The 15,645-nt window shown below is 43.9% G+C and overlaps 1 protein-coding gene across 1 annotated transcript in view; it reads right to left on the reverse strand.

Moving 5' to 3' along the window:
* The window catches only part of SLC38A6 (solute carrier family 38 member 6), a 360,414-nt gene that overhangs the window by 273,903 nt on the left and 70,866 nt on the right, over window positions 1-15,645 (reverse strand). Inside the window, exon 3 of the mRNA XM_086937949.1 lies at window positions 15,451-15,490. Within this exon, the coding sequence (XP_086794075.1) occupies window positions 15,451-15,490 (40 nt within the window). The remainder of the gene's footprint in view (window positions 1-15,450; window positions 15,491-15,645) is intronic.

The raw sequence follows: 15,645 nt of genomic DNA on the forward strand, positions 1-15,645 counted from the left end.
GACAGTGCGCTCTACAAATACCTTGACATTTACATTTACATTTACATTTACACATGTTCTACTAGCTATAAAGAGCTTTTGGTAAGGGCATTGGTACGTATATATCACACATATAGCTAGGCAGCTAGACAGCAGTGCATGTAAAACGGGATGAATAATGATTAGAGATCATGTTCATAGCTGGGGCAGGATGTGAGGCCCACAATCATGACCCAAGTCTGTCTGAGCGTTGAGGTTGCCTATCTATACACTACAGTAAAAGATATTCGTTTGAAACACAGCAAACTCTTACTGACAAGTGTGGAGTTTGAATGCCCCAGACTGAGCCCAACCAGTTTACCAATAGTAAGCTCAATCTAAGATTGAGTCTGCCCAATGGCTGTATGGAGGAGGCCCGGAAAGTATCTGTTCTCAGCTTGCAGATCATTGACTGGCAGTCCAGCTTCACCAGCTTGTCAACTTTCCAGAGGTAAGCTGGCATATGACAGAATGACCCTTCTCTATCAGACTTTCAGAGGTGATCTTAAAATGTTGGCGATTTCAGACATGCGAAGAGGCTGGAGTCGGGTGCTGGGCATATAATTAATCAAGGTGGACTCTGGTCAACACATAAAATGGAGGAGAATGGATGGAAGCCACGTGCCTGAAATAACAAACATACAGGGGTGGTGGATTGAGCTACTTACCCACAAACAACAAATGGAGGGGTAGGAAGCGTGGGAGGCCGGGCATCTGCCACCAAACAAAAAACATACAACAAAGGGTATAGGCAACTTAGCCAGTGACCATCTTTTCAAAACAGCTAGTGGAAACAAGGTTGTTCGGATAAGGAAGCAAAAAAGAAATCAGAGGGACCAGTCACTTGTTAAGAGATGACACATGCCAAAGGAACAAATCTGATGTGTGTTGTAACTTGACTGTGGTCGCACCCCCGCGCCACAGTGGAACGTCACAACAGTGTGATGGACAAATATATTGTGCAAGAGCCAATTGCAATATCCACCAAATGAAAAACGGAGATACAGCTGTCCCAGATGGAATTGGTGTCCTGATTAATCGGCTGCCTACCCACAAATAGGTGCAAGCGGTTTTGCTAGGGTATGGCCTGTACCTGAATTCACATTGGATTACGTGCATGCTAGCACCACTCCTGAAGCAAGGTTGGAAGCATTAGGTGTGTACATTGCCCCCAAAATAGATACATGGACCTGGAGAGGGGGTTAGGCTTGTAGGCAGGAGATAACTATCCTTCCCCCCACTCTCAATGAAGGCTGAGAGGGTGGAAGGTGAAGCCCGTCATGACCCTCTCAGCGACCATAATTTATAGAATAAGTAAAAGGGAAATTATGCCTTGTTGACCAGAACTGTCAACTTACTTAAATGTCAAAACCGTCAATGCTAGCAATGTTTTAATTTTGATTATTTATTTAAAAACTTGTGATTTTTCGTAGAGAATGCTTAAATTGAAGCTCGTCGGCAAATTCCTTAAAAGTCCCACATTCCATACTAACAGTAGGTTGCTTTTTCATTTGCTTACTGTACACTGTTATCGTATGAACATTTCTGTAAGATTTAGATCTCATTTTAGCATGTGTATGTATATATATATATAGGGGGGAACCTCTACTTCCAGAAACGCTGTTGCTTCCACGCACCTTGGACCCACAAAGGAAAGTCTTTGCTGTCTGCTGCTTTGCCCTCCCGCCTCCCGCCTCGCGCTGCCCGTCTCCACTAACACCTGGGAGAACGAGGTGACCGAGAGGAGCGCGGTCGAGGGAACTCCAATTCCCAGGAGGCCTAGCGGCGCACGCCGCGTCATCAGCGTCGCCAGCGCGCCAGGAGGCGCACAAATAGCGCATCACCCCGGTCGAGGGGGGGAACCTCTACTTCCAGAAACGCTGTTGCTTCCACGCACCTTGGACCCACAAAGGAAAGTCTTTGCTGTCTGCTGCTTTGCCCTCCCGCCTCCCGCCTCGCGCTGCCCGTCTCCACTAACACCTGGGAGAACGAGGTGACCGAGAGGAGCGCGGTCGAGGGAACTCCAATTCCCAGGAGGCCTAGCGGCGCACGCCGCGTCATCAGCGTCGCCAGCGCGCCAGGAGGCGCACAAATAGCGCATCACCCCCGTCTCGCGGGACGCGAGCGGGACGCCGGGCGAAGCCCGGGCCAAGGGCGGGCCCGTTTTAGCCCGTTCGAGACCGAGAGAGACTGGACTGGACCCACCCTCTAACTTCCACCCCTTTAAAAGTGTCTAGTGGCAAGGTAAACCTATTGTGCATCTACTGTGTGGCTAGTGTATTGTCAGTTAACCAGTGCTAGGATCTTGCTACCAATTGTTGTTTTGTCTATCATGTCCAAACAAAAAACGCCTGTTACCCCGGCAAATACCATGCATAACTATTTAGTCCAGGTAGTGACCAAAATTAATAACAACCGCAGGACCTCCTTAGGGATGGGGGATTCACCTCCATGTGCCCAAATCAATCAACCAGGGGTGTCCCAGCCTGCAACTGATGATCCTATTGTTTTCGACCAAAGTGAAGTTTTGATTGAGCACCTAGAAATTAATGGTTCAATGACTTCTACGGATCACCAATCCGATCCCTTCACAGATCTGATTAATCTGGAAGATCAAGATAAATCAGTGACAATTGAGGAGGAAGCCATAGAATCTAACACCACCCTAACACCTGTCCCCGCTCCAAGAGCAAAAAAAGGGATTACTAAGGCGCCTCCTAGAAGAGGAGGCTTACGCTCCTCTAAAAATAAACCTACAACCCCACCCAGACGTGCAAAAAGAAAGAAAGAGGATGGGATAAGGGAGGAGGACTATGAAAATGAAGAAGGGGAGGACACCCTGTTAATTAAGCTTATGGGCACATTAGAGTCCAAATTATTAGGTATAATGAAACCCCTAATATCGAAGGTTGACCAATTAGTTACCAAGGTCAACAAGCTAGAGTCGCTCCTAAGGAAAACCAATGAGGGGGTGGGTGAATTACCAAATCTAGTTGCCTCAAAAATTGATCAAATGGAGTCTGTGGGGAAATTATTGCCAGGGGTGACCACGAATGCTGGCTTACAAGCCTCTTCAGACCATGTCCAACATGCTACTCTTAGGAACGATATTGCTCTTGACATGAATCTACCCTCTGAGCCACCCCAATTAATGGGCAATAGCATTATTGAGACACCAAACACAGAATCTGCCCCAGTAGAATTGATCGTCGAAGCCTCTCCCCTCATTTTAGTACTAGCTAACACTCCTTTGCTGAAAACTGGTCAGATCGAGTCCCCTGATTCCCTTAGAAATAAGGCTCTCCAGTGGTTGAGCAGTAACATGCATATATCCCCCTGGGGTAAGGAAAAATTATCAGACGATCTGCTCACAGCAAGGAGAGTTAGGTGGATAGGTACCAAGCCAAAGAAATTTCAAGGGGATTGTGTGGTTTTGAATTTTAAGGGCCCCGATGTTCTGCCTGATGTCCTACGGAACATTCTTCCCCCACAACGTAGGACAGCTGAAATAGTCCCACTGACGCTGGACTTCTTCTACAGTAGAAGGGGTCTAGTAGCAAAACCAAGTATATTAAGAACGAAATGGACAGTAGTGGGAAATAGAAAGGCTAGAACCAATCCAGCATGTGAGTGGGGGTTAGCTTTGGATAATCAGTATTCTGTGTTAACGGATCTGAATGAGTGTGATTGACTCGAATTTGTTTCACCTGCTACCTTGAATATGTGGTCGGATCAAGGCCGTGATAAGACCCTGATGTTAGATGATTATATACCAGCCCCAGATGATCCTTGTAGTTCCGGCTCGGAAGAACAAAGTAGAGCCCATGTGGAACAGGAAAAACCACTGGAAAATGTTGAGCTGTTATCTGAATTGAATAAAAATGTAATATTAGGAGCAGATCCTGCAGAATCACCAACCATCCCCTATATTGTGCAGACGTACTCCCAGCAGGCTAAATCAAAATTGTCAATCATTTCATGGAACATAGCTGGAGTAGCTAATAAGTTAAATATTCCTGATTGGGCTGATTTTATTAATCAGTTCGATATCATCATGTTCCAAGAAACTTGGTCGACTATACCAATTTTTAGACAAGGGTTCTTAAATTTCTTTGTCCCGGCAATTAGCAATAGAGTGGGACGACCCTCGGGGGGGCTGATAATTTGGGTACGCCAAACCTTAAATTGTTCGGTAAAGAAAAGGCCTATACCGTCTAACGATATTTTGGCACTTGATTTTATCTGGCAAAATGGCTACCAATTAGCCCTTTTTAATGTGTATGCAAGGGGAGTAGCCAGGGGAAAATCATCAGAGACCATATCGTGCCTAGAGATGAATATTGAACAGCTACCAGACCCCTCACATGTAATAATAGGTGGGGACTTTAACACTACCTTCGAGCCCTTGGGCGAGGAGGATAAGGTCCTGGCTGAAGACGAGGATTCCAAGTGGGGCATACCTCAACTGGACATCCCCGTAATCAAGACTTGGAGCACGGTAGCAATCCAACTGAAAAGTTTTTGTCTCTCAAGAGGACTTAGAGCAGCGAATGGCCGGACAGCGTCAGATCTTATGGGGGGAAAATACTTTTGATAATGGCAGATCTGCCAGCAGGATAGACTATATACTCCTAGATGTAAGGCTCTGGGATAAACTGGAAGACATGGAAGTGAAGGCCAAGATTGAAAGCGACCATAACCCGCTGTGCTTGACACTACATACCTTCCATGATATAAATGACCATCCCAGAGAGGACTATATGGTTACACAGGACCTAGTATGTTCCAATAACTTTCGTTACTTGAAGTGGAACATGCTCCTAGAAGACCTCGACAAAATAGAGTCCCTGAAGGAAGTAGTAGTGGGTGAAGTCGCTAAGATTAAGTCACATGTTGGGCAGATTAATTTTATAGACTACATGATGGCCGCCCATGAGATACTTTTTACTAAAATTCAAAGCTTCCTTCGCAAAAAAATCTCTACAGGTAAAATGAAGAAACCACAAGAAACAAGGGGGTGGTATGATAAGAATTGCAGGGCAGCCCGAGACAAACTTGGGAAGGAACTAAGAATAGGAAGACCTGAAGCTGTAAGGCTGGCGAGAAACCAGTACAGACAGGTACAAAAGTTGGCCAAAAAGCGCTGGGACGAGGATTGTTGGCAAGAACTTAAGGAGATTTGTGCCTCCAAGGATTCAAAGCGCTTCTGGGCTTCAGTAAAATGGGCTAAGGGTGGCATAGCACCCCAGCCTGTTAATAATGTCGCAAAAAACAGTTGGGTAGAATACTTTCAACCACAGTATGCCCGTAATCTTATGTTTAATAATGTTAGCCCTCCTCCACAAGTCTACTACAAAGAACCACTATTTACTGAGAGGGATGTGAGTGTTGTACTAGACTGCATAGCAGGGGGGAAAGCTCCAGGTATGGATGGCATCCCGGCTGACATTTTTTTGTCTGACCGGAAGTCCTGGTGTACCTATTTTACAATGTTGACCAATGCAGTGGCTATGGGAGGGGAAGTCCCTGCCTCATGGAAGGGAGCTGAAATAATTCCCATATACAAAAAAGGTGACCGTTCCCTGGCTAAAAACTATAGACCCATTAGCCTAATTGATACATCTCAGAAGTTAATGGGCCGACTAGTCCAAAACAAACTGCAGCAATGGATCGATGCAAATAACATATTGTCAGTCTATCAAGCTGGGTTTAGGCCCTTAACCAGTAGTATCGACCAAGTTCTCCATTTCTTAACGGTCTATTGGAGAAATGTCACCTTGAAGAAGGGGACATTGTATGCAGTTTTTGTAGACCTGAAAGCTGCTTTTGATTTAGTTCCCAGGGAAAAACTTTGGCAGACCTTGGCGGATGCAGGAATAAAGCAGGAGTTGCTTACACTCCTTGTTCGCCTACATGAAAACAACTTTGCAAAGATACGATGGGGCAAGCAAGGAGAGGTAACCGACTCCTTTCCGGTTGAACGTGGGGTACGACAAGGGTGTGTCCTAGCCCCAACTCTCTTCTCCATTTACATAAATGGTATTGTTAAACATCTAGAGAAGATTGCTAGTGACGCCCCTGTAATAGCCGGCTCCCGCGTACCAGTTCTCATGTTTGCGGACGACACATTACTACTTTCCCGCACCCCTAGTGGGCTACAAAAAGTAGTAGATGCCTTTGGTGTATACTGTGATGAAAAGGGCCTAGAATTAAACACCACTAAAACGAAATTCATGTGCCTTAATCAAAAGTCCTCCTTTAAGGGTGTAATAAAATACAAAGGAACACCCCTGGAAAGAGTGGACTCTTTTTCATACCTAGGCATCACTCTGCAAGAAAACATGAGCTGGAATCACCATATAACCACAACTCTTCTAAAATTTAGACAGTTGTCAGGTGCTATTTCGCTGAGACACCGTACCTCCTTGACAAAACCTCTGAATTGTGTCATGGAAATTTACTCCATGAAGGTCCTGGGGGCCTGTCTATATGGCTCTGAATTATGGGGTTTTTCAAACTTGACTAATTTGGGCCGAGCGGAAAACAAGTTCCTGAGAGGGGTCACAATGGTCCCCCAAAGTACCCCGATAATTCCATTAAAACTAGACCTGGGCAGAAAATCAGTCGTGGACATAGCAAGGCTTCGTCCTCTCCTGTATTGGAGGCGAATTATGGTAACCCCTGAGCTAGCCCACTATGCAGCAGCATTGATGGATGTTATCAAGTTCGATCGTTTCCACACTATCCCATGGCTAAGGGAGTTGCGAGGTCTACTTATAGCATTGAAACTGGACGATCTATGGGATAACAAAGACCCATCTTGTTTCCCCTCAAAGGAAAGCCTAAAAGATCTTTACTGGGAGATGATATACTTTGCAATGTTTAGTGACAGTACAAATGTAAAGATAACTTCTCGCTTCTTAAACTTAAAACTGTATCCATCATACGAAGGTTTTTGGGACCTAATTGAAAAACCGTATGATAGGAAACTCTATTTTCAATTTCGCATTGGCACACTACCCTTAAATGCATTTAAGAAGCATTGGTCCCAGACATGGGATGAACACTGCCACCATTGTAAAGAGGAAATTGAACACATCTCCCATTTTCTGTTTTGTTGTCCACTGTATTTGGCCCCTAGACGCAAGTGGTTAAAACCGCTATGTCTAAAGTTCGGAACTCGTAGCCAAGCTGAAGCCCTCAGGATACTGGAATCAGATTGTACAACACTACATGTGGTTGGAGTAGCAAAGTATCTTGCATGGTCGTGGCTAATTCGTACCCGTTCATTATTGGCTACTGTATTATAATGGAATCATGTATATCCCCAAGCGGTTTTAAGGCGACAAACTGTATGTTTTTTAATCTATGAAATGTGTTTCTTAAATTGTAATAATGTGATTGTATTTTTATGACTTTTTATTATGTCTTATTCGACATCAAATGTTTAATATGTATTTTTAGAAGTATTTTTATAAGTAGTATTTATTGTACAGGGTTAGGTGAACGCTTTTATGACGAAATGTCGAATAAAGCTTATAAATTGATTGATATATATATTCTCACTGGACTGGTCTCTGAAAATCAAATGTTCCTAGAGAGAGAAAAACCTAAAAATTCCATTCTTGTAAAGAACCTCTTGTCCTGCTTGTCACACATAATTAGGGGCCACTGGTTATTTCAGTGCTCCTCGAGTTATTTCTGAAGGTTCCAGGAAAACAAAATGCCACCAGGGAGGTGAACCTTCATACAAACCCTTCTCGAAGGAAATCAAGGACGTTATCCTATTACGTTGCTGCACAGTACTGTTGAACGACAAGGGCAAAACTAAAACCGCGTCTAAATCAGTGAAGAATTCAGCTGCTTCATAGAACTAATAAAAATCCACCAAAGGAAAGGAGCAAATGTGTTGCTGTTAAATTGAACAGCAGGCTTTTCTTGCAGAAACACTTGCTCACTTGTTAAATTAAAATTGTGAACAATATGATATCCAATGACTTTGCAGCCAGCACTTTAAATATGTAAATTAAAAATTGTTTAATCATTTGATATCTCCATTTCAGAAACAATGCACCAATAGCTTAGTTTCTGTCTCTAGAAAAAACTTGATTTTTAGAAAAGCCGATCAACTCATTAAGCACAGAAATCGGACCTAAATGTTATTTGAACTCTTCACATCTGATTGCAGATTTGTACAAGCCCTATGGCGGGATGTGTCCTTTAGAACAGACGCTGAATAATCAAGGGCCAGCCAATGAGGAAATGGTTCAGTGATCTCTGAGGAGAGCAAACATTCTAGAGTGCAATGGAAAGAAGACCAGATGTGGTTGGAGGGAACATTAAGTGGTTGGCGGGAAGATGCAGCACAGCAGTGTGAAGCACTGTTCTCACAAGCAGACGATAAGATATAACTCCGGCAATGGTCCACAGATTGCAGCAGTCACTCTGTCCTTGACATGGTTCGGGAGGCAGACTCCCATGATTGTCCCAGCAAGAAAACACCTTCCCTTGTAATCTACTTTAACTCTCTATGAACACTCTTCAATCTCCAAGGGTCATCATGATCACTTCAGTTATTGTGGTACTTGAATTCCTATTTCCAACACTTTTTCTTAAATTCCTTTTCAGTCCATGTCTACAAAAATCCTACTTTCACAAGGAGGCTCCTGGTCATACTTTCCTTGAAGAAACAGAAAGTGATACGTCTGGTTCTTCCCAAACAATCACTTCTGCAATCTGTACTGTCGCCACTTTCCAATCCGCAATGCTTCCTTTTTTTATTTACTTCAATTAGAGGCCCCTCCATTAGGCCGGAGGAGCGCCGTCCCCCTGCCACCACGCTCAAATAAAACAATAATAAAATGGGTTTTAAACCAGTTTTATTATTGTTTTATTTTATTCCTTGGACCTGCCCTCAGGACTCTGATGAGCCTTGGGGGCGGATCCACGGGATGACACTGCTGGTGGGGGAGATGTAGTGCACTCCCTTCACTGTGCATGAGGTTTTGGCCAGCCGTATTAGGCCAGACATAACCCTCATGCACAGTGAAGCTCTCTCCAGCCCCAGCTTTGTTGCTGGGGCTGAAAAGAGCAGGCACAGCCTCTCAGTCTGCCTGGGAGCACAAGTTGCCAGCTCTCAGGCCAATCCCGACACTTCTTTCATGCAGCATCAGGATTGGCCACACTGCTGTCGGGGTGCCTGTGTCCAGGAGGAGAAGGAGCGCGATGCGGCAGGCCCTCCCAACCTCCCTCCCTCATCTGACCCATCTCCCCACTTTAGCTACTGCCTGCTTCCTGTTTTATCCTATAAATTTGATCTTGAACTCTCAGTAAAATGGGCTGAAACACTCCAATAACTGTGGTAGTGGGTTTACCACCTGGTTACCTGCTTCAATAATCCTGCTTCTGTTCATGAAGACCTACCCCATCTCCTGGAATCCAACTCCCGTTGGATTCAGTCCGATCTACTCTAAATGTTGGGAGTGCTTGGTACCTGAAAAATTCTCTACTTTTGGATAGTCTGTCTGGACCTTTTTAACTACGTATGTCTTCCCCCTCCCACTCCCACTCCCACTCCCCCGCACACCTCACCCCAATCAGTGCTGCCTTCAAGAGATACCTGTTGCTTCCACATGATATTCCCAAGTGTTAAAGCAACAGGATGGCTACAGAAAGGAGTAGTCCTTCTGGCAGCTTTGACTAGAGAAGAAGGTGCAACAGTTGCTTCAGCTATTGATGCATTGCGACACAAACGACTCCTTGACCCAGATACTGATATGGATCTTTACGCAGGAGCTTGAAGCAGCCTTACAACAAAAAGCTCAAGTCTGTACCAGCCTACGAAGCGAGAACGTAATCTCAGTAGACACTGGCTGCTCACAGTCTTCCTGTGGTTAGTTCAAGTACTCTTGAATTTTTGGGAGATCGAACTATACTTAAGAAATTTCTAGGTTCTCTTCTGGTCCACATATTCCTTTGTCCAGCTCAATTTGAATACCTCCAAGACTATATACCTTATTGTCAGTCATTCTGGGGGCAGCCTTACCTTGGGCCACTCCATTAGTTGCAGAGCCAAATGCTAGCCTGGATAATTATTCTAACTTCCCAAGTTCATTAAAGTTTTTGAGAGGCCTGCTAAAGAATACTCTGCTGAAGAGGCACTGTGCGACACCCATCAATCGGATACTGATGTGCTCTCTTATACAATTTTTTTTTCAACAGTTTGCTACTGAGAGCACCTGGATGGAAAGAACCCAGCTGACACTTGGCGGAGACTCCAGGAAGAGATTAAAGGTGAATTGGTGCATGGAGCTGGACCATGGTCCTTGTCGAAGTTAGTACAAAAGGGCCCTGCTCACAGAACATGGTCTGCTATAACACAAGAATGAGACACAGAAGATTTCAGGGCTGGGCCGCTCCAAGTGTATCAAGCCTTCTACCCTCAGACAAATAAGTTCAGATCTGCAGATCATATAGTATTTGAAAAACCAACACAGATTAGATTTGCTAGGAGACCACTGTCTGAAGCCCAAAGAGAATGAAGGAGAAGAGATGGCCTACTCCTTAATGTGGGCAAGATGCCCATTTTGTCACAGCTTACCCTATTAACCCGTAATAAGGGAAAAGCTAGAACATTTGTAAGGGAGAAAAAGATGGGTGGTTAATGGCTCCCTTTTGTTGGATCGTCTCAGAGAATCCAAGTCTCAATTATTCCTTCTGCCAGTCTCTCTTTGTTGTGTCTCAGGTTCCATCACTGCTTAATAGGGGTGTTTGTGAAATGTATGTTCATGATAAATGTGCCAGAAGAATTAAATGCTACGAGTTTCAAAGAAGACGACAGAGCATGTACAGCCTGTTAATGGAACACATTCAGCCTCCTGGTTAAGTAAAGGGGAAAAACCAATGTCATTAATGGTTTCTTTTGGAAATAATAAAGAAACATTATCTTTGGGTAGTAACTCTTCTCCTAATTATGCAGTAACATTTCGGTGTAATGTGGCTACTCAGTCACAATCGGTATATTAACTTAGCTACCAGAACAACTTGTTTGTCTTCTCAATAGTGTCATGAATAATGCCTTCTTCTAGAGATTATTAGGCACCTATTGACAAAATCAAGGCGAGTCGAAGAATGATACTATCGCTTTTGAGGCACTGATTCAAGCAACAATATCAAAATTATGCTGAGTTTTCGCTAACATCACATACAGAATTTGATTGCACCATTCCCATTAAACCCGAGGCTTACAGGCTTTGTCCGAGAAAGAAAGACACTTAAAGAATAGGTCTGGGAACATTTATAGAATAAATTCATAGTTTGATTTTCTCCCCCAGAAATGTCTTCATTGTTTTTTGTATTAAAGAAATGTAATAAATTATAACTCCCTATTGATTATCGAGGGCTAAAAAAGGTCACAATCAAGGCTAGATATCCTTTGCCCTTAATTAGGTACATTCTGGAAAGTGTTTGAGGTGCCACCATGTTCGCTAAGCTTGATCTACAGGGAGTTCATCATCTACTTAGAACAAGATCTACAGAGGAACAGAAGACTGTATTCCATACTCCATTTTGGTATTTTGAATATCAGGTCGCGCTTTTGTGGTTGTGGAAAGTCACAGCAATGTATCAAAGATTCTAGGATCACATATTTACTGATATCTTTAATCCATAATTGGTAATGCACCTGAACAATGTACACATTTTTCGTCAGAGTCCTGTTGACCATAACATTCATGTCACTTCAGTTCTGTCCAGGCTGAGATGGCACCATCCCTTTTGTAAAACTGAGAATTGCAAGTTGAAACAGAACAACTGATTATCTGGTTCGAGTCCAACCGTAGACTCAACATCCTATGATTCTAAGACTCATTTAATCTCCCTATACCTAAAAAAAAACTACAAATATATCATCTTGTGCAATGCAATCTGATGTTTATGTAAAGCACTCAAATGTCCTTCAGCCAAGTTAACCTATATAAAACTGCTTACATAAACTAACATCTGGGTTTTCTTTTAACACAAGAAATTTCCAGGGATGCAAAACATTTTTGCAATTATTGACTAACCAACTCCAACCACAATCAAATAAATCCATTTTTTTGTTTTTCTAATTTCTATGGTCAATGGTCAAGAGTTTGTTTGAGATCATAGTAACATCTTCAGAGCTCTCAAGAAAGAAAACTTAAAGAATGCAGTTTCTTGGCATGAGGTAGCAGAGCAAGCTTGCCAAGATTTAACAAGTGACTTCCTCAAGTGCCGATTCTACTGCATCTGGATCAAACAAAGTGATTTGTTAAAACTGATGCTTCTGATAGATCACTGGAGCAATTGTGCTGCAGACACAAGAGGATGAAAATTTAGAACATTCAATATGTTAGCTTTCCTACATTTTTTCTCTCTGTGAATGAAATGATTCTGTTCTTGAGAGGGAATTCTTGGCTGTAAAATATGCCTATCAGGAGTGGAAATATTTGCTAACTGAGACCCAGAAGCCTTTGAGATAAAGACTGTTCACAAGAATTTTCTGTGTGTCTCTGTGACACACAGTTTCCTAACAGCACACATGGATTTTGGATATACTACTTCTCTCCCTAAGATGTTTCCTTCAGTTCCATACCAGGATCTCCCTTGCTTCTGACAGCTCTGACAAAAGAAGAATGAGAAACTGTTGCGTCCAGCTATTGCTCACCACTATGAAAGAGGGTGTGATCAAAGGAACACCTTAACTTGGAGAGAGGCCAGGGGAGAAAAACTGTTGGCGTGCAATCCCAACGAAAAGGATAGCTTACAAAGGGAAACTTGCAGTTATCAGCTTTTAGAGCTCTGAAGGAGCCTGGTGAATAAAGGAAATACGTGTATATTGTTCAACTTAAGATGGTAAGAGCCGGGGCCATCTTGCAAGGGTGTTGGTAAAGTGCTTCAAAGCCTCTTCTAGCTAACATTAGAGTTTAGTAACCAGTCTACAATAGGTCTAAGCAAAATAAACAAAACCTAAAAGAGAATGATTGTATTTCCTTACCATGAGGAGCCCTACTGCCATTATACAAGTGGTACATGGGAATATTAGGTCCTATCGCTTCCTAAGGACTGTTGGTAGATAAGGAAGTATGGAAAAGATTTTTAAGAACATGTTAATTTTTTAACACTAAATTTGATAAACTCCAAAGATGGTGACAGTTTTCAAACAAAAAGTAACAGACTGAAGCCTAAGTGTAGGAAAGACCAGGCGACAAAGAATAAATACAGGCAGACCTAATCACAGTGCGAGATGGAGCAATCACATTCTTGAATCAAGCGGATTGTAACCTGAAACTGAAGGAAAACTATAGGACAGCCAAAAATGTCAGGGGACTTGTGCCAGGATGTTCTGGCAACCTCTCGTATGGATTATGTTACAGTCAATTAGGGGTCGAACACTTCTAGAGCATTGGATTGAGAGGCCCTTAAAGTGGTTAAGAGGGGGGATGGCATAGGTACTACCTGTGGGGTCTGGAGACAGCTGGAGACGGATCTGGTAAGGCAAGTGCACCACCTGACGAGCTTCAGGGATCTGACCAATCCTCGCCGGAGGAACGGACTGAGGAACTTCGGCTAAGTAGAGGGGTGTTGAGACTTTAGGACTCTCTAGATAGATGCACATTATGCACATACCGCCAGTGCCATCACAAGGAGGGGGACAAGTCTGATAGGTTGCTAGCATGGATTCTTGGTGGGAAAAAAAGATCCTCACTGTTCTCCATATTTGCTTAGTGGATGGGGAATTGGTAACTGCTCATCAGGCTATCTTGGATGTATTTGTTGGACACCTCCTGGCGGGTGTATCGGGCAGATGGGGTGGGGCATGAGGGGCAACTGGACAATTTCTTAAATATGGTTCCACTTTCACCCCGGACTTGGCACAGGAATTGGAGGGGAAGATCACAACAGAGGAGCTGGTGAGGCCATTAAGGCCCTCAACAGATCCAAGGACCCTGGTGAAGATGGATTCCGCATGGAATGTTATCAAACATATTCCACAGTACTTAACCCCTTCCATGCGCCCACTCGCCAACGGCCGTCGCGAGCACTACCTCAGAAGTGTTGTGCATGTCCGTTGGCCGACACGGCCCAGCCTACTCAGTAAAACCACTGCACCGCGGTGAAATTGCCGCTGTGGTTAAGCGGTTAAGGATAAACTCCTGGGGGTGTTTCAGGCGGAGCATAGGGTCGTGTTCTTCCAGCCACCATTAGGGAGGAGATCATTTGCCTTATGCCTAAGCCAGGTGGGGATGGGAGGGGATCATTTGCCTTATGCCTATGCCAGGTGGGGATGCCGCAGAACTCTCGAAGTATAGGCCTCTGATTATGATGAAATCTGATGTCAAAATTTTACGCAAACTGCTTGCAACCACACTGGTAGGGATCATACAGGGGTTGGTGCACGAAGATCAGTGTGGCTTTTTGTCAGCATGTAGCACTGCTTTCAAGTTGTGCAGGCTCCCTCATGTGCTCCATGATCGGACAGTTGGCTCTAGAGTTGCTAGACTTATAAAAAGCTTTTGAAAAGCTTGAGTGGGCATACCTGCAGGCAGTGTTGGCACGGTATGGGCTTTGGGCCCATGTTTCATGGCTGGGTGCATCTTTTATACACTGGTTGCATGGTGCGTGTTCGTGTTGGCAATGACCTATCCGAGCCGCGGGTGGTTGGGCGGGGAACGAGGCAGAGGGTCCCCTTTTTCCTCTTGTTATAGAACCACTCGCCTTGTTATTGCATCACAGGTTGGGGCCCTGAGGGATTCAAGCTGAGCCCTCCTTACATGTTGTTTCATTATATGTGGACAACCCCTTAGTCTACGTTCATACTCGGAGTCACTCTCTATCGATTATGATGGACTTGATCACCGTCTACGGGCAGGGGTCGGGTTTAAGATTAATGTTCGTAAGTCACTGCTATTTCCACTGAGGAGTTTGATCGGGGTGTCCCTGGATCGGTTACCAGAGTTGGGGCTCCATCGGGAGACTGAGGGGTTCCAGTATCTGGGTATAAGGGTCACAAACGATGAGTACACTTTCCGACACCTAAATATTGATACCCTGCTGGAAAGCTTGAGGTCCTCGTTTGGTTTCTGGCCTGGACTCCCCACTTGTGTGATGGGGCAGGCACGAAGATGTTTTTGGGAATGCACGGTTTCCGCTAAGGCGATATAGAAAGGCACCCAATTCACCAATTTCCGGACACTTTCGAACACACAGATAAAAAAAGAGCTTGAACTGCTTTAACAGGAATTCACAATGCACAGTCTATGAAAGAAACAACCATCTTACTCACTGCTCAAATGCGCTTCAGACAGAAATATGTTTGAGGTCAGGTGCGTACAAACAAGCTCAGATGATGCATACGAAGCAATTATTACCTGTTCCATTTTAAATGCATGCTTCAAATAGGTTTCTTACCTCCAATGTTCTGGATTAAGATTGCACTTGCAACAAGAACCTGTACCAAAAACAAAAAAATATATACTGTTTGAAATTCATCTTTAAAAAAAAACAGGATTATCAAGTCAGCCCTTTGGCATGTTTTGGATTTCAAGCAAACATTCATTAAAGTTTATTTAGCAATCAACGATGATCATATAGTAAATACCAAAT

The sequence above is a fragment of the Lissotriton vulgaris genome, chromosome 9 (assembly GCF_964263255.1).
Source record: "Lissotriton vulgaris chromosome 9, aLisVul1.2, whole genome shotgun sequence".
NCBI classification, from domain to species: Eukaryota; Metazoa; Chordata; class Amphibia; order Caudata; family Salamandridae; genus Lissotriton; species Lissotriton vulgaris.